Raw genomic sequence first — 22731 nt, forward strand, 5'->3', positions numbered from 1 at the left:
GTCAATCTCTAATCTGGAAGAACACCGACTGCACCAGCAGAAATTAGCCTTTTATGAGAGTCTGAGGCTCAAAAGAAGGAGAAGGAGAGGAAAGGCCAGAAAACGACACTAGACGAGCTCATAGCTGGAATAAAGAGAACAAGAATCAGGCATGGATTGCTGCAGCAGTGACGGTGGGTCATTATTCCCTGAAAATATCATGTGGCTTGATGTTTGTTGGTAGAGAGTGGGTGTGTCTGTCACACAGACCGGCTCACAACCAACGCAAGACAATGCAGATTTATTTGTATAGCACGTTTCAGTACAAGGACAACGCAAAGTGCTTTACATGATTAAAATATAGAAAATTAAAAACAGAATAAAAGCAAGTTGGAATAACATGTAGAGAAATTGAAACAGAATAAAACATGGTAAAATTGAAACTATATTAATTATTAATATATTAATATTAATATAATAATATTATAATATTAATGATTTTAAAAGCAGTTGGATTACAAACTTAAACTAATGATGTTTCAGTAAAACAGTTTAACTAGAACAGTCAAAGGCAATCCTCAACAAATTTATTTTTAATCTTGATTTAAGAGAACTCAGCGTTTCAGCCCTTTTACAGTTTTCTGGAAGTTTGTTCCAGATAAGTGGAGCATAGGAACTAAATGCTGCTTCTCCATGTTTAGTTCTGGTTCTAGGTATGCAGAGCAGGCTGGAGCCAAAAGACCTGAGTGGTCTGGAGGGTTGATGCACTGATAACAAGTCTGTGATGTATTTAGGTGCTAAGCCATTCAGTGATTTATAGACTAATAGAAGTACTTTAAAGTCTATTCTCTGATATACAGGGAGCCAGTGGAAGGACTTTAGAACTGGGGTAGGATCTGGTGATCAGTGTGCAGTTTAAATAAACAGAGAGGTTTGGAGATATTTTAGCTCGCCAACATCACCCTCCTTGTGCGTGGCCGTGACATAAAGTTGTGTCCTCATCCAGAACTGGATTTTTGTCAAAGATCCAGCTGTTTTTTTTTTATTAATGTGAGAAGCTATTCCCTTAAATTCTAGCCTCTGTCTTACTTGAACAACCTGTTCTCTTGTTTTTTTCCATTCTTAGGAGTGGATAAGTGAAATTGGCATTTGTGTCACAACATATGCCACACAACATTAAATGAAAACTCCCAGATACTCTAATCAAAGCAAAAATCATTTCATAAATAGGACTTTTTATTTTCTTTAAATAAATGTACTCAAATTTAAACTTGGATTTTCTTTGTTTTGTGAGGTGATGCCGCTCTGATAAAAGATGTTTCGGGATGTATTTACAGTAAAATAAAACTGGTGACCTTCTGTTTCGGCTTTAGAACGAAGAGGATGACTGGCAGGAAAACGAGGAGCTGAGGGTCATTGAGGGTCTGGAGGGTGAGTCTTACGGACCTCCGGTTCTGCAGGAGATCGATCATAAATCCTCTGACTGAGACGTTTTAAAGATGTCCGGCTCGTTTTATTTCTGTACTGTAGGCGTTGCCCCATTGAAGCCGGAGTTCTCCGGCCCCAAAGAGAAGATTGTGCCAATACCCGACGGCAGCTCCTTCTTCATTCTCGGGAAGAAAAACTGGTATCTGGAATCTGGTATTCTGATTTAAGACGGGCCTAAAGCCCATGCAGTGTGTGACTTCCTTCTCATTCGCTTCACTCTTCAGCCTACGAGTCGCCTGCCACAACCTCATCCACCACCCCTACTTCACCAACTTCATCCTCATCTTCATCATCCTCAGCAGCATCTCGCTGGCTGCTGAGGATCCCATCAAATCCCACTCATTCAGGAACATCGTAAGGCTCCCTCAGACAGGCTGCCACATTAACGTCATAGCTCCGCTTCTAATCCTATCGCCTCAGCAATGGGACCGAAATCTGAGTTTAACTTCTGTAATCCTCAGGTGCTCGGATACGCCGATTACGTCTTCACTTCGGTCTTCACGGTGGAGATCGTCCTGAAGGTAACAGCTGACAGAATGAAACCGGATGAGTCGGCGCGGATCTTCGCTTACCTCGTTCTCTCCGCTCCCTCCTTCTCGTCTAGATGACTGTTTACGGAGCTTTTCTTCACACCGGCTCCTTCTGCAGAAACGCCTTTAACCTCCTCGACCTGCTGGTTGTCAGCGTGTCGCTCACATCTTTCTTCTTGCAGTGAGTAGATAACTGAGTGAGAGTCTCTGCTGCTTCAGCTTATCCTCCAAACCGTAGGCAGCGAGACAGGTATACAGAGAATAACAAATATCTTTTTTTAGATTTTACTGCATCTTATGAAAGTTTACCTGCCTTTTTTTATTTTAATTTTAGCTGGGTAGTTGACTAAATCATTTGCTCTGCTGGTTTCAGTTCGAGCGCAATCTCCGTGGTAAAGATCCTCAGAGTTCTCCGAGTGCTCAGGCCTCTTCGAGCCATTAACAGAGCCAAAGGACTGAAGGTAAACACCTCTGCTCCATCTCGTTCCTGCCTCTTGGTCCTAGTTTCTTCTTTGTCTTCTGGAAAATTATATTTCACCTTGTGTTTTGCATTAGAAATCCACAAAAAGACATATCTCCAAAAATCCAAATTGATAGGATAGATCCAAGGTGAAATACAGAAGAAGTTAATTCATACAAGGTTGAACAAATGAAAAACATTTTCAGGTATAGGTGAAACATTCATTCAAAGTAAACAATTATATGTAAAAAGTGGTATTTTAATAATGGCGTTTTTTTCTTACTCTGTAAATGCTTACCTCGCTGTACGGTCTCTCATTCTTACTTTCGGTTTTTACATTTCTACCTTTTTGACTCGACATGCTTCGACTTGCATGTCAATTTGCTGCTGGTACACCTGAATTTACCCACTGAGGGATAATAAAAGATACTGTATTTCTATTTTTTTATACATTTATGTAATGTGGGTTTCAGGTTTCAAATACAAATACTGGAAAAAAAATAACACCTTCTTATTATATTAAAGTTTAATGAGATGCATCCAGCTGTAAAATGAGTTTCACAGCATCAGTAACTAGAATCCAATAATACTTTTTTTTCTGCAAGTGCCACAACTCCTAAGTGAATGAATCCAGGTGGTATACAATCATCTCTGCACACCAAGCCCGTCAATAGGCTTTATGAATATAAAACTGTTTGTCTGATTGAACTGTTGAGCCAGTTTGATAAAATAAGCTATAAAATCAGGCTTGAGCAACTAAATCGACTAATCTCATTTTCTTAATACAGTAAACACACACTAATCTATAGAATACAGTTTTTAGCATACGTGTTTTGTACGTAGCTGTGTTAAAAGCAGCGTTTTTGGTTTGTTTTTGTTACAGCTGTAACTCAGAGAAACTTGTTTTGTCGTGCGTATCTTCACAGAATGTGGTGCAGTGTGTCTTCGTGGCGATTCGCACCATCGGCAACATCCTGATTGTCACGACTCTCCTTCAGTTCATGTTTGCTTGTATTGGGGTTCAGCTTTTTAAGGTGTGTATTCTCACTCTCACATCATTTTTTATTATTTTTTTTAAATAAATGGAAAGTTTCCAAAGATCGTTCTTGGTGGATAAACTCCTCTGGTTTGGATGCTTACAGGGCAGATTCTACAGTTGCACAGACGAAGCCAAACACACTCCAGACGAGTGCAAGTCAGTTTCCTTTACTCTTACAACATCAAATATTGGGACAATTTCCCTAAACGTTACATTTATTTGAATGGAAAGATTTGTCTGATTTCAGGGGAACGTTTGTGGTGTATAAAGATGGGGACATGAACCACCCCATGGTCAAAGAGAGAATCTGGGAAAACAGTGACTTCAACTTTGACAATGTGCTGATGGGAATGTTGGCTTTGTTCACTGTATCGACGTTTGAAGGTTGGCCTCAGTGAGTATTGGAGTTGTTTCTCTAATTTAGATTAAACATGAAAGTTTTTATTAGTAGTAGTAAGATATGCCCGGGTAATTGCTTGCTTATCCTTTTTTATGTAACTTTTCTTTTTTTTTTTATCTCTGAGCATCATCCTCAGCTTTTTGTTTTGTTTCTTTTTTGCGAAGGCTCCTGTACCGCGCAGTGGACGCCAATGCCATCAACCGAGGCCCTATTTACAACTACAGAGTCGAGATCTCCATCTTTTTCATCATCTACATCATCATAATCGCTTTCTTCATGATGAACATATTCGTGGGCTTTGTCATCATCACTTTTCGAGAGCAAGGAGAGGCTGAGTTCAAGAACTGTGAACTGAACAAGAATCAGGTCAGTTATTTTTCATATTTGAGTTATTGTTTTGGTTGGCACTTTAAAAAGTTTGCTTTTTTTTTACTGTTTCATCGACTCAAATTGAACATTGATTCCCCCGGTTTCACCACACCCAGAGGCAGTGTGTGTACTATACCCTGAAAGCTCAGCCAATAAAGATTTACATCCCTAAAAACCCATCCCAGCTGAAATTCTGGAGAATCATCAACTCCAGCCAGTTTGAATACGTCATGTTTGTGCTGATTTTGGGAAACACCCTCACTCTGGCTATTCAGGTACCACTTTCCCCTGAGTCTCTAAGAAAATACTCAAAATTGTGTCTGTGTTTTGGTGCCAGTTTTTTTTTTTTTTTTTTTGTCTTCCTCAGCATTATGAGCAGTCGAAATTATTCACCTCCGTCATGGACATCCTAAACATGATCTTCACCGTGGTTTTCACGATAGAGATGATCATCAAGCTGATGGCTCTGCGCGCTCATGTGAGCGGTTCTCTCTAAACGTAGAGCTTTCTGGTCACGACTCATTCGCTATACCTTTTTCACTCTTTATTTATTTCAACCCTGCAGCATTATTTCATCGATCCCTGGAATTCATTCGACGCGCTGATCGTTGTGGGCAGCGTCTTGGACATCGTGGTGTCTGAGTTTAGTGTAAGTTTTTTCTCACCTTTACTTTTGGTAGAAAGTTTTGATAATGTGGAATCCATCCCTCTACCACACTTTTTCCTTCCACTCAACTTTACCTTACCATAATAAATAACATGGCTCTCTGTAAACACCATCTGCCTTATTAATATGGTCCATTTCTGTTTTCCTCGTCACATTAATATAAATGCACTGTAAATATTAACGATGAAGTCTTTTGAATAATATAGAATACATTTAACACATTTTCCTTAATCAAATCAAATTAGACTTAGACTTAGACAACTTTATTTGTCATTTTGTATGCACAGAGTGTGTACAGAACGAAATTTTGATGCATACAGCTTGCAAATTGCAGTAAAATTGGGTTACAGTATAGGGTGCAGCAGTGATTCAAAAGTAAACAATTTAAATGTAGACAATGCAGGAGAAGTCACAGTGTACAGGTGAGTATTTTTAAAACCATTTGTATGTGCAGAATTAATTGTGCAAATAGTATATAATAATCAAATAATAGTATAACTATAGTTTGACTTTCATTTACTGTCCTGGTTATAACACAGTTACAATAGGGAAATAGTTTGGTTGTAAAGGTTTAATAACTTGATAATTTTATGTAAACATCAACTTTAACACAACATAGTTACCAGTTAGTAACAGTTTATAAAAAGATATTAATCATAAACTAATGTGTAATGTTTAGAAATATGATAATTGGAACTATGGAGGGATTGTTTAACAGTTATAGCTAATTATAAAACATTAATAATTGGGCAATTGTTTGAAAATAGATGTCATATAATGATTTGGAAATATATGTAAAGCAAAAAGGCATTATTACAAAGTAGGTTGTTGGCAGTAACACCCATGATAGTATGTCAGCAATGGAAGAATATTTGATAATTGCACAATTTTATGTAATTATAAAAAAAAAAAAACATTTTAATGGCTCATAAAATGCTAAAAAATGCAAAATTAGTTGATTGTAAAGATGCAATATTTGGGTAATTTATGTAAAATGTAATTTCCAGGTTAAAAGAGCTTGTAATAACATGGTAACAAATTAGCATGTGTTCAAAAAAATATGGTAAGGTATGGATAATTTAGGTAATTGCCATAAATATAACAATCTAATTACCAAGTAGTAACAGCTTGTAATAAGATGTCAAAGGCTGATTAATTGATGAAAATAAAAGTGATATTTGGGTAATTTATGTTCCACCAGTTAGTACCTGTTTGTAATAAGCTCTTAACTGTGAAGTAATTGTTTAATAGTGAAAAGGAAAGTTTGTGAAATTTTTCCAATACCAGGAAATGCTTATTTTAAGCAAAATTATACTTTTTTTGGGAAGTGATTTCCACATTGTCGACTTTGTAGCAGGAAGTTTATTTTGATAGAATTTATGTTTATGGATTGTTAACTAAACTGCTTTTTTCTCCGTTGCTTCCTGCCTGAAACGATGATCCAGGGAGGAGGCGGCCATGGAGAGGTGAGAGACGAACACGGGGACGCAGATTAGGTGTTGGGATTGAGCTGGGATTGAGTTTTCTGCCTCGGGTAAAAATGTTTCTTGGGTTGATATTAACTCTAACAGGATTTTTCTTCCAGGGTGGTGGGAAAGGAGAACACGGAAAGGTGTCCATCACGTTCTTCCGCTTGTTCCGAGTGTTGAGGTTGGTTAAGCTGCTCAGCAAAGGAGAGGGCATTCGAACTCTTCTCTGGACTTTTGTCAAATCCCTGCAGGTCAGCGAGTCGTCAGGAGGAGACGTGGACTACATTGTGCTCTCCCAAAAATAATCATTTCGTATGTTTCTGTGTTTCTCTTCCATTTCCTCAGGCCTTGCCTTACGTTGGCCTCCTCATTGCTATGATCTTCTTCATCTACGCTGTGATTGGCATGCAGGCATGTATCAGTGAGCAGCGGGTTAAAAAAAAAAAAGAAGGTAAAAACGCTGCTGTTTTTTGTCTGATTGAGTCGTCCTGTGCTGTTCCTCGTTTAGATGTTTGGGAAAATAGCTGTCGATGACGACACCGACATCAACAGAAACTGCAACTTCCAGACGTTCTTCATGGCAGTTCTGGTCCTTTTTAGGTAAGCCATCTTCACATGTTGATGTGCCCCTGGGCAAGGCACTTGCCTGCTGACCTAGAAAAGTGTTGTATAAATTCAGTCTATATACCATTTAACCCACTTATTCCAACAGCTTCTTTAAAAACTCTTCTTATTTTATTTTATTTAACCTTTATTTAACCAGGAAGTCGCTTGAGATTGAGATCTCTTTTTCGAGGGAGACCTGGCCAAGATGGCACACCAGTTAAAATACAAACAGTAGTACAACATAGATAAAATCTCACATAGAGGAAAAGACAGGTCATTTTTCAACATTTTACATTTTTCAATTACATGACATTTTAACATAGCTTTAAATTCATTCAATGGGATTAGATCATTTAAATGGAGCAAGTTTTGTAAATTATTCCAAGACCATGGAGCAAAGTAAGAGAAGGATTTCTTCCCCAGCTCTGTAAAAACCATTGTAACCTGGTGAGAGCGCCACCTGGTGGAACGGAGATGAAAGTGACTGGAATTTAGCTTGAGGAGATTACATAAATATGCCAGTAGTTTACCCAACATGGCCTTGTATAAAAAAATATACAAATGAAGTTGTCTACGTAGACTTAGTGATGGCCAATCTACCAGTTCATACAGCGTACAATGATGAGTACGGGAAAAAGAATTAGCTAAGAAGCGCAGAGCACTATGGTACACAGAATCTAACAGGTGGAGAGTACTAGAGGCGGCATGCATGTAGACAACATCACCATAGTCTAAAACACTTAAAAAGGTAGCCTGCACAAGTGTTTTTCTGGCTGACATGTTAAAACAGGTTTTATTTCTAAAATAAAACCCCAGCCGTAGTTTCAGTTTTTCACTGTATTTATCTTCAAAAGAATTGCTTTCAGGACAAAGGTTGAATTTAAACTCTGCGTTTCAACCTGTCTGTGGGAGCTTCTGTCTCTAAGCCCATGGGGGCCCATCCTTCTGGGACAATCCGAGTCAGATGCAAAGAAACGACCCGCCTGTGCATTAGAGTCGATCGTTTGCTGCGATTTCTTTACTTGGTCACCTGAATCCTGACGGGGCCGCTAATGTAATTTCTTTGAAATGAGTTTCATTGTTAGGTTTAATGAACAATATATCGCAAATTTAGCATCATAGCAATATCATGGATCGCAATATACATATCGAGAATTGCTTGGAGTAAAATAAGTGTTAGCTAATTGTTTGGTGACATTTTGTTGGTTAATGCGACATTTAAAAAGTTTGAGGAGGCAAACAAAGTGGTAAAGTTGGTAAGGTATTACAGCTAAGTTGGTTCATTGTCACAACATCGCCAGTCAGACAGAGGCAACCTTTTCATTTAAAACCTTGTGTTTGAAATGGAAATGATGAATGCTTTTGTTTTGATAGCTAGATACGCTAGTCATTATCTGGATTCTATGTTTTCTATGATCCTAAAGTGGAAATGCATTAACACTTAATTTTCTTTTTGTATTAATCGTGAGGTATATTGTTAAATTAACATTTACTAATATCATTGCATATTGCAACTTGTCCTAATATCGCGCAGCCCTTGTTTAATGTTAGTTTAACTCCTTTGACAAAGAGGGCTTCCTTAACCCCTCTTTTAAACCATCTGTCCTCACTACCAGATATCTGGACTTCCGATTTTCTGATTTTACTCGATGACTGAGAATATGCACAGGCAACTCACATGCAGTAGCACACAACTGATACTGTATAACGGAAGGAGGCGTGATTTTCCACCTATTCAGAAAAAGTCATCCTGTGTGCATATGTATTCAAACCTATTGAGCATGTGTCTGTCCATAGTTTAATTTTGGTATGAATATGATCTGTGAAGGTCTGGGAATATTTGTCAGAGTGGAAAAAAGAGCGCCACGAAGACCAAGAAAGACAAATATTCTGCTCTCTGCAAATCTGGCCATAGCCCCTTAAAGCTTAAATGTATTTAGAAATTATATAAAAAGATAAGTAACTGCTGTTTTGTTCTCTTAAACAAATACTTAACTAGAGCGTGTTAACCGGAATGATGCACATACATGCGATATAAATTGTAGTGTTTAATATGCAAAGATGATTTGACGATATTCTGCTCATGCTGGACTGTCTTGTATATGTGTGAATGACAAGAAAAGTCTTTATATCTATCAAATTAGCTAAATGGGCAGAATTGTGCTCTGACTGGTAAGCTGCAGCTCCTTTTTAAAGTGTGGACGGCGCTAAATACAGAGCAATCCTGGAAGAAAACCTGTTAACGACCGCAAAAGAGTTGAGACACGCAGATAATTTACCTTCCACTGGGCAAATGAAACGATCAGAACGGCCTAGTCAAAGTCCTCCCCTAAATCAAATTGGGAATTTGTGTCAAAATCTGAAAATTCGTGTTTCCAGATACTCTTCATCGGATCTGACTCAGCTGACAAAGGTTGTACCTCCCAAAAGACTTTTGGGAGTTTTGGAGCTTGGGACTACAGATACATCTTTATACTTTGCTTTTCCGATTTTTCCCAGTTTTATAATTTTGAAAACCATCCATCATTTCTTTTCCGCTTCAGAATAATGCAGTATCTCGTGTTGGTCTATCACATAAAGTCTCAATCAAATATAATGACGTTTGTGGTTGTAACGTGACAAAACGAGGAAAACCTCAAAGCAGTGTGGAGGCTTTTGCAAAGCGATGTAAGGAAACCATAATTAAAACAACTCCCTCCGTCTTGTAGGTGCGCTACCGGAGAGCAGTGGCAGCAGATCATGCTGGGCGCCCTGCCCGGCAGACGCTGTGACCCAGAGGCCGACGTTGAGCCCGGTGAAGAGTTCACCTGCGGGAGTAACTTGGCTTACCTGTACTTCATCAGCTTCTTCATGCTCTGCGCTTACCTGGTGAGCGCAGCTACAGCCGATTAAGACGGATCTGGGTTTTTTTTTTTCTCCCCCTTCCTCTCACCTCTCTCCCAGTCTCCAGATTACAGCCTTTAAATTTAGCTGTAATTAATTCAAACCTACGCTGCGGCTGCCAGGTCAAGTAGAATGAAAGTTGGATGAAAAGCGTTGGGACGGCAGCACGCTGACAGTTTTATTTATCCACAGATGAGTGGTGATGCACGCCTGCATCACAGGGGTTTAATGGGCGTCACGTATTTTAGCTGCAGCAGCTAATATGGCCCCTGTGCTATTTTAAGACGTTAAATCGGTCGAATGAAGGTGACTGTGAGCGTACAAGTCTAGCCTGTTGTGCAGATAGAGTAAAATGTGAACCACAGTGAACTTTTTCACATTATGGCTGGACTTTCGTATGATTAATGGTACGATTATAAACACAATCACTGGGTATTTGTCTTAGCACATCTGGATAACTCAGTTATGTTGCTTATCCTTTGGCTTCATATGCAAAGCAATCGCTTTAATTCTTCTTCTTTTTAAGTCTTTTTTTTTTACGCCTTGGTGGGGATTTTACAAAAGAATCCAGGTTCTGGTTCTGGATTTTGCCCGTGTCTGCCCTGATTTATTTCTGCATGAGTTCCTCTTCTTGCAAGCAGCTGCCATCCATCACTCTGTGTGTTGTCTCTGACCTTTGTAGACCACCTGAAACAGCAGTAGCAGCTAAAATGGAAGAGTCTTTCTGTACTTGAACCTGGGCAACTGCCCCTAATACAGCTAGAGGAAGGCAGCAGCGTAATGCTGCTATGAAATAACCCTTTCCCCCTTGTTTGGGGGAAAATTTAGCTAATGTTGTACTATAAATTTAACTTTAAATACATACACTTTTGATCAGAAGGGTTCACACACTTTTAATTAGCAGAAATGTCCTATAACTTATATTAGTTTTTAATTATTTATTTTAAGCAGGGCCCCCCCCCCCCAGAATCTAGTAGCTAAAATGTTTAACTATTAATTTTTTAACAAGAATTTTGGACCCTGGTTTAAACTTATTAAACATTTTCTCTTACTCATCAAAATCGTTTAATGTTTTAAGCTGAAAATTCTTGAGGGTATTAATTATCCAGTGCTCCTAATTTATAATTTTGTACTTGGTGATCATGACTGAATATCTGCATGAAAAGAATTTAACTGACCAGATTGAATGCGCTAATGCTGCGAACAGTATGATAAAATCCAAATAGAGGCAGAGTCAAAGCTTTACACAAGTATTTTGGAACCATTTCTACAAAAATCATCAGGTGGGACTATTCGTAGTCACCGCTTTTCAAAGATTCAGGTTCAAGCTGGACTTAAACGTTAGATGGTTAGAGGAGAGAGAAATTGGGCTGTTTGGCTGAGATGACAAAAAGTACCTACGTGTGGAGAAGTCAAGGTGAGGCTTTCATGTCTTTTTCATGTCTTTCATGTCACTGTAGGTCTTTGGGAAAACTGAAAAATCTTGCATTTGACCCTGTAACATTTGTGCATCCGAAAGTATCCCATTTTAAAATCCCAATTATCAAAAAAAAAAAAGAAAAAAAAGAAAAAAAAAAGCTGCTTCAATAAGCGGATCCAAATCAGACTTCCTTCAACCGTGCAATGTTGGTGTTTTTGTTTTACGTCACACATGGCTCCTCCCCAAATTCTGATTCTGATTTTCACACGCATTGTTAAAAATGGCATATTCTGCTCCTTTTTACTAACATATTTAAAGCTTTGATGCATATCCATAGTGCATATAACATATACTATAACAATATAAAATTATTTAACAAATGAATGTGGCCTTCATATGACCCTCAAACCTAAATCAGCTGGAGATATGAGTAATTAACTTATTAACAATTAACTAAATGTTGGGGTGTATGTATACATTTTAGCTTCTATGTGTAATTCTGATCCCACATGCATGAGAGAAAAATACTAAATATGCTCAAACTTGTGACTCTAATCCTTGTTTTTATTACTCCTGTTTGCAAACATGTAGCCAATCCTTGGCTTTAATAGTTTTAATTGCACTGTTACAGCTATTTACTTTTTTAAACAATACACCACTGTGCCATTTCTTCTTGATTGTTTTAATAAACCGAAACAACTGTTTGTTAGATATAAAACTGCTTATCCATTTTTTTTTTGTCTGTCAGATCATCAACTTGTTCATTGCTGTCATCATGGACAACTTCGAGTATCTGACAAGAGACTGGACAGTGTTGGGGACCCACCACCTGGACGAGTTTAAGAGAGTTTGGTCCGACTACGACCCAGAAGCCACGTGCGTCTCATTTTTCTCACCAAATGCTGCTTGCTGGTCCTTCCTACCCTCGCTCCTCTTCACTTGTCTCCAAAATGACCGTATCTGTCTCATCCGTCATCTGTTTGCATGATTGTTGCAGAGGTCGCATCAAGCACATCGACGTTGTCACTATGCTGCGCAGGATTCAGCCGCCTCTTGGCTTTGGAAAGCTGTGCCCTCATCGTGTTGCTTGCAAAGTGAGTGAGAACCCGTGCAGAGCTGCATGATGACACGTAGCTGGAAGGAAATGAGCAGATCTGCCATCTTCTCCTTTGTCTTATCTCCTCAGAGACTGGTGGCTATGAACGTGCCCCTCCACTCTGATGGGACTGTCACTTTCAACGCCACTCTCTTTGCTCTTGTCCGAACTTCTCTGAAGATCAAGACTGAAGGTCAGGACTTCCACACATGCGTCCATGGAGCCTCGTGCTCGCTGAGACCTATGTATGCAAAAGTCTGTTTTCGTATAACAAATCTGTGGTTTGATCCCATTAGGCCCTGTTGATCAGCAGAATGAGGAGCTAAAGATTATCATTAAGAAGCTGTGGAAGCACACCAAGCCTAAACTCATTGATGAAATCATTCCGCCCCCTAGAGGCAAGTAACAAAAATACCATACGAAGGATAATTAAAAAGTCACGAAATTATTCAACACAAGAAAAACTAAAATTAAAATGAGATTGCCTCAATTCACCAGTTATCCACAAGATTTTGTATTTGCTAACCTGTGTTTGTGTTCTTCAGGGGATGAAGTGACTTGCGGAAAGGTTTATGCCAGTTTCCTGATTCAAGACTACTTTAAAAAGTTCAGAAAGAGGAAAGAGAGGGAAAGAAAATCCAAAAAGAAGGACAAGGCTGCTGCACTGCAGGTAAGTTGTGTGTTTTTTTTCTATTAAATCCTTTGGATCTGAGTATTTTCTTTACAAACATACAAATCCAAGCACCTATGACTCTCTTTCTGTGTAAAGTTTCCACAAAAGGTAACTAATAATAATGAAGGATTTTTGTCTCATCCACTGTTTAACATTTGACAGCATTTAACAGCTCTTAAAATAAAATTTGATTTGCAAGTTAGATTAGATAATTTACTTGTACAAACACATTCAATATATATATATTTTTTTTTAACTAGGTAGAAAATCTGTATTTTCTGGTTTGTACCAGTCATAAATTGCTGTTCAGTTATTTAATCCTATTTACACCATCCTACCTAAAACACTTTAACATTATCAGCACAGGAATACCTTGCTTTTTCATATGTTTAACAATCAAAAACTGTGTCTTTTGAGAAAGAAAAATTGGCCCACGGCATCACAGATCCTCCACCATACTTAAAATTGGGTATGAGATGTTTTACAAATATTCAACCTCATATATAATATATATACCTTCACGTTTACACCCTTTGCATTGTGGTTTGCAAAGAAAAACTTGAGTCCCAAAACCACTCTTATTGCCAATGGCTGAAAACAAATTAGCTTCCCGGTTATGATACATCTATGCTCAAGAGAAGGACAAAAATCATGGATTATTAATGAAAAAATTATTTTGAATTCTTATCAAATCATAAAAGTTGAGCACAAAGGAAAATATATTTTAGCTAAATTATTTTTGAAGGAATTAGTAGGAGTAGACTAGTGCTTGAAACTAATTATTTCTTAACATTAGATTTGTTACTCAATTGAATTAGTTCACTCAAATTAAAAGTCGGATATTTCTACTTTTTCATAATAAAAGTAGATTTCATAAAGGTTGAAAAAAATTGCCACAAATATATAAGATAGCTGGATACTTTTGTCTTGAGTGTCAAAATACCGTTTACCACTAGGGGGTGATAAAGGGATTTTGTATGCATGTTATTCCATCAGATTTACATGGTCAAAGTGGAGTGGTGGTTTTCCTTTTAACTTTTTGTTGTGTGTTTCTGTTATCTTTTACGACCCTGCTCTTTTCCACAGTTAAAATCTATATAGGTGCAGAACGATTAATAAAAACGGAACACTTGTCTAATATTTATGGATATGATGAGATTGGATTAAACCAAAAAACTAAAAACATTCAATGCACTGAGACATTTCTTATAGGGAAAATACTTTGAGCTGTGGGATTGAAGTGAGAATTTGGTGTGATTTACTATGGTCTGGTATGCTCTCAGAGTTGTACGTTGCACACATGTTGCACAACTTCTACATAGAACCACTGGAATTAAAACAAAAATTAAATTATGATTGCAAAAATATGTGAATATCTCCAAGGATCCACTTGTACACTTGTTTCTTTAATAATTTACGTCCAACACTGACTGTTTAGAAAACCTTTGGCTTCAATTCTTGAAGCCAATGTACAACTCGTTGTCCCGACATGCATTCTATGGACAAAGGTTCTGAAAATAAATTAAGATGAAATAATTGCTGTCATTTAGCAAGGGTTGCGGACGCTACAGGACCTGGCTCCAGAGATGCGTCTGGCGATGGCCTGTGACCTAGACGAAGAAGAGGCCACAGAGGGAGAGATGACGGGCGATGAGCTGTTTGACAGCGAGCACGGGACGTCTGCGAACCCCACGCCTGCCAGCACTCCGATGCCGCCCCTGGACATGCTGGTGGAGCAAACGGCTGTGATCGTCGAACCCACGCATAGGGTCCCCAATGGGGACGTGATCACCAAGCAGGTGGAGGCCTTGCAGGAGCACCTGAGGCCAGGATCAGAGCTGGCGGGTGTCAGAGTTGTTACAGAGCAGCCTGGAAGGTCTGAACCCCTTCCGATCAGGTACGGTGTTACAGCGATACACCGATACTGGAATCCCTTTATATATATATATATATATATATATTGTTATATGCACTGACTTAGTTCTTTCTTCTCCATCAGCGAATCGCCTCTTCCCCCTCCTCCTCCACCAGAGATATCAAACGGAGAAGACTTTCTCCTCAGTGATGCACTTGTTCCGCCTCAAAGTGGACCGGCTGAGCAATTTTACAGCAGTGAGGCATATGATGCAAGTTTAGCCTCAGTTGAAAGGTAAGTACTAGGGATAATAGCAGTTAAGGTATTTAAAGTAGAAATAACATTTTTGAACACGATCGATCCAGTTTGGAAACCACAACAAACCATTTTTTTCCTTTTTTTACCTCTTCGTTCTGCCAGGTTTCAGTATCCAGATGCAGTCTCTCCTGTTCCAACTGAGACAGGAGCCAATGGTCAGAGTTTGGACAGAGCCAACAGCTTCGTGGAAATACCTTATGGAGCTCATGACCCCAATGGCTTCCTCAACAACGTTTACAGTGAAAACAACATGAATGGAGGAAGCACCGCTGTCAGCCCCACCCCCTATGACACAAATGGATACAACGATAATGGTTATGCAGGCTACAATGAGAATGGCAGCACCGTTAGCGGTTACAATGGGAACGGCTACAATGGGAATGGTTACAATGGGAACGACTACAATGGGAACGGCAACAATGGGAATGGCTACAATGGTAATGGCTACAATGGAAATGAGAACAATGGAGCCCAGTTTGTCCGGAGACGGCTACTTCCTGCCATACCAAAAGGTCAGAAACTTACAACTAATTCTTATTTACTTAAAATTATTATTGATTCATTTTTGTTTTTGCTTTAAAGGTACTATGACATCACTGTATAAACCATTTCATGTAGTTGATATTGCTGTGTAGGTAGATTCTCCAAAGGATTTCTTAAAAAAAAAAAAACAGCTACTTGTTGTTTTGTCAGGCCAAATATCAGGGTTGGTTGCGGTAACAATATGCAGCTCTACCTAGTTGCCTTCAGTCTGATTGACTACAACTATATTTTGGAAAACCCAGATATACCAATTTCCCCCTCCATCCACACGTCCTTCCTTGGTGCAACACTATTACAAAGCCTGTATTATGGTTTTATGGCTGGTTGAAGGACCAGCCATTGTGTTCCTGGATGTAGGCCAAGCTGACCAAAGGCTTTAACCTGGAGGCACAATTCTACTCAGTGGGACTGAAATAAATAGTCACATAGACCGAGACACAATGGGGAGCTCGCTGCGGCTGCACTTCAGCAGCTATCAGCCAACACCACCATTTCCCGGGCAGGGACAGGAAAATCAAACAGCTGGCAACCCTTTAGCTTCAGTCAGTCAACTGGATTTTTAAGTTACAAACAAACCTTCCTTACATTTGACACCATCCATCCATCCATCCATTTTCTGACCCACTTAATCCCTCATGGGGTCGCGGGGGTTGCTGGTGCCTATCTCTATTTTTAGCAAAGCAACAAAGCTGACTGCCCCTGAGCAGATCCTTTGGTATTCTCATCAGTGCACAACAGACCATATTACACTCCCAAAACCTCAGATAAATCAAATTTGGTGTCATGGCTCCTTTAAGAGATGCACCGACCTGAGTTGTGTAGCCAAACTCTAATTAAAATATAACTCCTATCTACTAATACTGACTTTAGATAATTCAGCAGATTATCGTTTTTTTCTCCTTTTCTGGTACTTACTGTAACAAACCTCTGCAATTAAACTTTACTTTCTATCTCACAACACACATATGTATGGCACGGATTGGGGAAGGGCGCCCCCACCCCCTTTAACTCTCCCGGTTGTAAATGCACTTGAGAACAAGATGCAACAACATGACATTTGGGCAGGCAGCGGCTGGGTCGGGGTCTTTTTCACACCTCTGTTCTCCGATTGCCATTTGGAGTTTCAGGCCTGTAGGAGGAGCGGGGCACCTAGCCGGGGTCTGAGCTGGGGTTGGGCAATGGGTCCTAGGGGTTGGCTGGGCTTGGCACTTCCACTCACCCCAGAAATAGGGCGTAGGGCTTAAGTATGGAGGTCAGGGTTTGGGGGAGGCGGCGCCTCCGGGTTCATGGGGCGAGCTCTGGTTGGCTGGCCCGTTTGGATTGGGGTTGGGGAGGTTGGGGTTGGAGAATGGACCGGGTAGGTCGGGTTTGGGGACTGTTGGGTTTGGGGTGGTCCCCCTACCCCCATCCTGATGATGGGGTTCACCTCCCAGGTCTGGTGGCTGGATACCCCTCTGCGGTGCTGGTACTTTGACCTGGGAGTATAAGATGTGTATGTGGAGTGCGAGTGTGTGTATAGAGTCCCTTATTTTATTGTGTCTACATGTGGGGGCACTAGGGTGGGAACGTGTGAATGTCACTGTGTACCTAGTTTTCTGTTCGTCTTTTTGTCAGGTTGGATTTTGGACTGCCCCCTCTCCTGGGGCATCTCAGGTCTCCACTAAGTGTGGGGGCAGGTCTTTGGCTCCTCATAATCACTATTGAGCATTTTTCTTATGGATAAACCTTACATACACAAGTATACTACTAAAAAACACATCAAGGTGCTTGGATCCAGGTGATCCCAGATTCACTTCTGTACAGAAAAACCCTACCATTAGTTTTAGCTCTCACTATGCACATCTTGTATTAAATAAGACTACATATTTTGCAGTTGATGTTATCAAGGTGTTGGTTGTTTGTACCATGAAACATTTCGTTTTCCTTCCTGTGCAAGTTTGAAACTTCATCATGCTTGTTTTTAATCACACCAACTGTTTTATTGTTTTAGGTCGGAAGCCTGCATTTAACTTCCAGTGTCTAAAGCCTCAGGCCAGCGTGGATGACCTCCCGATTCCCGGAAACTATCATGGGAACACATCTCCAACCAGATCCCGCCTACAGGTAGAAGCACAACATAAAACACACCCTTAAATTGTTATGTTCTCATCTTCCTTCGGTTAGTCTTCATTGACTGCTGCTTTGTCTCAGAACCAGCACAGCCTGGACTCACGGCCCAGCAGCGTGTCCTCCATGTCGTCCGCCTCCTGGGCCAACACAGCAGCTGCTGGTGCCACTCCCCTTCCAGGAATAATTGCCCCCACAGGGCGCCGGGGCAAGCTCATCTACACCCCCATGATTCTGGTGGATGAAGAAAGCGGTGCCAGTCAGCCGCTCTGGTGTGACGGCTCTGCCAGTCTCCCTGCGGGAAAACGTCCGGGCTGGTACCCTGGTCAGACCAGGACCTTCACCAGCGTGAGGATGCCAACCTCTCTCAACCAGGGTATCATAGATAGAGGCAGTGCAGACAGTCTGGTCGAATCGGTAAGTCATCCTTGCAAATATGCTGTTGATTTTTTTTATTCATCGTATTTGATGCAGATGCAGGAAAAACTACTCCTGTTTAATTGCTGTTGATGTAGAGCCAGCACCAAAGGACTTAAGTTGTGGTTGCAGCAACGTTTTACAGGCAATTGCTGGAAAACCAAACAATCAGTCAAAATAGTGGCCACAAGACAAAGACCAATGAGAGAGCATTACCGGCAATATCAGAGTTACTGTAGTTTGTGTGTTCGCGTGACATATGTCATGTTAACCTGCAGATGGCAGCATGGTGTGCTTTAAAATGGCAACCCTCTCCTAATGGTTTGTCTTTGCAAACCTTCACAATGTGCGTTGTTGTCCTTATATATCAACTGAATACACAATACTACCCAGCCACCTTATACCCCATAGCATTATTGCAAATTTGCCTTGGATTACAGTGGAAGATGCACTACCTTTGGTAAAGTAACACTTCAGGGTTGCATTTCCACAGATCCGACACTGTGACCGTGACACATAAATTATATGATCTCCAGCTAAGCCAGGCTGCAACCACAATTCTGTAAATGTAAAACAGCAAAAACCTGCAGCATAACCATCATAACTTTGAATGACCATGATCTTCTACAATTTAATTGAGGCAGAAGCTACTTAAATGCATTAATGAGCCCATAATAGCCTTACTTGATCTCATGCGACATAAGGCAGGCGCTCAGTCTATGCTGATGAAGATTCATTCACCCCAGTGTGCTGAATCCTTTGAGTGCCTCCAAATTACAGCAGCATGACTTACTTTCAATTAATGTGAGGTCTTAATAAATTAGATTAATTCAGCTAATAACTCTTTTACCACTTGAGCGCACAAAGAAACTGTACAGGTTGTTGAACCTTTGGCCCTAACCCTACCAAGTATGGAGACATCCCTGTAAAAGTAACATGCCCTGTCCTTAAAGCAGTGGAACTGTGTAAATGTCACACCCTTCATCCCAATACACATTCGCAATATGAAATTAGGGTACATAAAAACAGGACTTGAAAGGAATTGATGTTTTACAAAATGTTCTTATGTCTTTGATCTCTCACTTCTTTGTGCCAATTGTTAGGATGTATTTTCCCCTGTTTTCTTTTTTCCTTGTACAACATGTAGAATATGGGCGCATATTGCTTGTACGACGCATCTGCTCACACATGCTGAAAACATAATCATGTCTCAAACCATCCCAACCACAGATTTTGATCTCCGAGGGCCTGGGCATCTACGCCAGGGATCCAAAGTTTGTAAGCTTTGCCAAGCGGGAGATTGCCGAAGCGTGTCACATGAGCCTGGACGAAATGGAGAACGCGGCAGCTGACCTGATAGCGCGAGGAGCCAGTCACCTGTCCCGGGTTGAGGACGAACTGGCCGACGAAATGAACTGCGTGATTTCTTACTGAGATCCGCAAAGCCAAAATACAGTAAGGACGTGAAGTCTTGAGCCAATATTTTATAAGCGTGTGTTTGTATTTCAGTTATTTCAAATAAAAACATCACGCGAGAGAGGTGTTTTTGTAGTTTTCATACATCCTGTTGGGTATGAAATACTTTTGTTTGTGAATGCCAAAACATGCACACATGCTGATTTTAAAGAGCACACTTACGTATGTGGCAGCACTCGCTCTGATGTGGCTCAGGAAGTTTTTTTTATATTTGCACGGGAGCCTGCTCAGTATGAAGTCAATGTCGGACTTTTAAACCCTTATAACAGAGGGTTGTATTTGAATTTTATTTGCATTGTACATAAGTTATCACTTTATACGTCGGTGAGCTCAGCTGCAGTCATCTTAGATAATCTGCTGGACTGTTATATGGAAAACCATAAAACATCAACCACACAGATGATAACATTTGAATGCATTAGCTGTTTCAGAGAAATATTTGATGAAACTCAATGTCCTCTAAGATGCATAATACAGCGTATTTTTTGATTATTGTGACTGTTCAATCGGATGGCTTTACAGGCTGCGCAAATAAAGTATGTTTTTTTCTCAAACAGCTTGTTATTTCTTCTTTATGTTTTTCTGTCTGCATAGTGCAAGGTGTGACCCACACGGTACACTTCCCCACAATTTTTTTTTGTTGTTGAAATAAAACCCCCACAGTGAAATGTAATCACTGAATTATGTAACCGGTAATTAATAGACTGGCAGATGGACGACATCTGGGTTTCACTTCCGCCTTCACAGAGGTGAAGCATGCTAAACAATAAGCCGCATATGTCTCTTCAGTTACACTCTCTTAGAGTCCTCATATGGCTGTATCTTACATTTCTATAATTTCCTCATTGTTTGCAGGGTAAAAGAACACAAAAAAAAATCAAAATTAAAATCTTGTAGGAAACCTGTGGATTCACATTAAGGTCTGGGGCACAGATCCTATCTCCTTCCTGAACAGTATAATTGAACCCAAAGAGGATGAAGCGGCCATGTGGAGATATACTATTCTATTACTGATTATTTAGCTGATTTTCTTTCTTTGATTTGTTTTATGATTACACACATGGAAGCAGTGTGTCGGCGAAGTAGCCTCAAAATAGATCCTCTGGCGAGCCTTTGTTCACCTCAGATGTTGAAATAACCAATCAGAAGCTTACAAAGCCATGATACCAGCTTCTGAGCTTTACCAAATTGTTTAAATTTGAATCTATGTAAAATTCTAACTTTAAATAAAGTGTCTAGATTTTCTTCCTGAAATATTCTCTTTGGCTTTTAGCAAAGAGAAATGTTCTTGGTAACCATAACACACACACATATATATATATATATATATATATATATATATATATATATATATATATATATATATATATATATATATATAAACAGTTAACATGTCCTTAAAAACTCTTTGCAAAACATTGAACATACGTGGAACAAAAGACTATTACAAAATTGCTCTTGCCATTAAATGAGAATTTGAGTGGCTGTCTTTTGTTGTTTTTATTTATTTTACATGTCATAGCATTTTTTTTTCTTTCTTTGGAAGAAACATAACTTGCGTTTTCTTACTCTTCATTGTGCTGAAAAACAAAATTGTAAACAAATGCAGCTCTGGGGGAACATAGTCCTTCCACAGAACGCAGAGTCAGCGCCACATGGCTTTTCCTTTATAGGCCTGTATAACTCAACTATCTTCAATTTTGTGTATGTTTTACCAGCATGTTCTAAAAGGAAAACATATTTTGTTTTCACTTGCATAGCTGATGTCAGGTTACTTTCCTGTTTGATAATGTCTGACAGACTTCTTTTGTCATTTTCCTGCTACGCTGCTCCTTGTGTCTATTTAAGCAGTAACAGTTTCCATGCGCTCCTTCCTTCACCACAAGCCCCTCCAGGCAATCTGCTCTCCCTTAGAATAAAGCTGCGCTGTGATTGGACAGACGGTGCCGCTCCTTTCTACTCGAAGGGCAGCGGCCCGTGGTGTGACGTGAATACGCGCCTCAGACGCAAAAGAGCAGAAGCCCTATCAGCGTCTGGACCTTCTGCTAACAAGTCCGCCATATTGTAAGGGGCTTGATTGCTGAAAGCCGAGCTGCACATGAGAGTTCTGTTGAAAGGGTTTAGGCCAAGCTGTGTGACAGCGAGGAATTAATGGCGCAAGCTTCTTCTATTTTGCATTACATTGCCTAATACATTAACAACAACAACAAAAATAAAAAAAATAAAAGAAATTATCATAAAAAATTTCATCCCTGTCAACGGACAATGACAATAATAACACAATTCTCCCTTGATTTAAAACTTAGGGTTTTTTCTGTGTCCCTCATCAAATGCGTGTTCTCATTTAGTAATATTTCCAAGGATTATATAGCTAATAATTAGTGAATGAATAAATTATTATACTGTTTTTAATAAGAAGTTGGACTGACTTAGAATTATTATTATTATTATTATTATTATTATTATTATTATTATTATTATTATTATTATTATTATTATTATTGTTGTTGTTGTTGTTGTAGCTTTTGCTGCTGTTAATTCAACTTGTCAATTAAACAATAAAAATGCATAAAAGTACACAAAATACAATAGTTATTTTACTAAAAACAGCAACAACAATAATAATTATAATAGGCCTAATAATAACAATAGTTAAAATAGCTGAAAAATGCAGCTCACCTTTTATGATTAACTCTAAACAAATGGTGTTTACATATTTTCAGGGTTAAATACAGAGGACTTTACAAGAATTTTGAGTAGCCTTATTGTGTTTAGCATTTCTTAGTCTTATTTTGATCAGCAAAAATGTAAATATATATATATTTTTTACCATCGACTGGTTGCAATAATTTTAAGAGTCAGTGGAAACCGCAGACTCCAGTTGGTTTCCAATGACAGCATGCCACTCCCAATATGGCGGACGTGCTGCCGCATTGT

The 22731-nt window shown here is 39.5% G+C and overlaps 1 protein-coding gene across 1 annotated transcript in view; it reads left to right on the forward strand.

Moving 5' to 3' along the window:
- cacna1fa (calcium channel, voltage-dependent, L type, alpha 1F subunit a) overlaps nt 1-20348 on the forward strand; it is a 41495-nt gene extending 21147 nt beyond the window's left edge. The window contains exons 19-47 of the mRNA XM_036140840.1: nt 1353-1410; nt 1510-1606; nt 1692-1821; nt 1929-1988; nt 2072-2178; nt 2371-2458; nt 3384-3491; nt 3600-3652; nt 3744-3890; nt 4061-4262; nt 4382-4540; nt 4633-4743; nt 4831-4914; nt 6378-6398; nt 6518-6652; nt 6747-6812; nt 6910-7001; nt 9716-9875; nt 12059-12186; nt 12308-12404; nt 12497-12599; nt 12703-12804; nt 12952-13076; nt 14630-14976; nt 15079-15228; nt 15355-15764; nt 17786-17898; nt 17986-18318; nt 19549-20348. Of these exons, the coding sequence (XP_035996733.1) occupies nt 1353-1410; nt 1510-1606; nt 1692-1821; nt 1929-1988; nt 2072-2178; nt 2371-2458; nt 3384-3491; nt 3600-3652; nt 3744-3890; nt 4061-4262; nt 4382-4540; nt 4633-4743; nt 4831-4914; nt 6378-6398; nt 6518-6652; nt 6747-6812; nt 6910-7001; nt 9716-9875; nt 12059-12186; nt 12308-12404; nt 12497-12599; nt 12703-12804; nt 12952-13076; nt 14630-14976; nt 15079-15228; nt 15355-15764; nt 17786-17898; nt 17986-18318; nt 19549-19752 (3990 nt within the window). The 3' untranslated portion in view covers nt 19753-20348. The remainder of the gene's footprint in view (nt 1-1352; nt 1411-1509; nt 1607-1691; nt 1822-1928; nt 1989-2071; nt 2179-2370; nt 2459-3383; nt 3492-3599; nt 3653-3743; nt 3891-4060; nt 4263-4381; nt 4541-4632; nt 4744-4830; nt 4915-6377; nt 6399-6517; nt 6653-6746; nt 6813-6909; nt 7002-9715; nt 9876-12058; nt 12187-12307; nt 12405-12496; nt 12600-12702; nt 12805-12951; nt 13077-14629; nt 14977-15078; nt 15229-15354; nt 15765-17785; nt 17899-17985; nt 18319-19548) is intronic.
- The last annotated feature ends 2383 nt before the right edge of the window (nt 20349-22731 follow it).

The sequence above is a fragment of the Fundulus heteroclitus genome, chromosome 1, assembly GCF_011125445.2.
Source record: "Fundulus heteroclitus isolate FHET01 chromosome 1, MU-UCD_Fhet_4.1, whole genome shotgun sequence".
In the NCBI taxonomy this organism is placed as follows: domain Eukaryota; kingdom Metazoa; phylum Chordata; class Actinopteri; order Cyprinodontiformes; family Fundulidae; genus Fundulus; species Fundulus heteroclitus.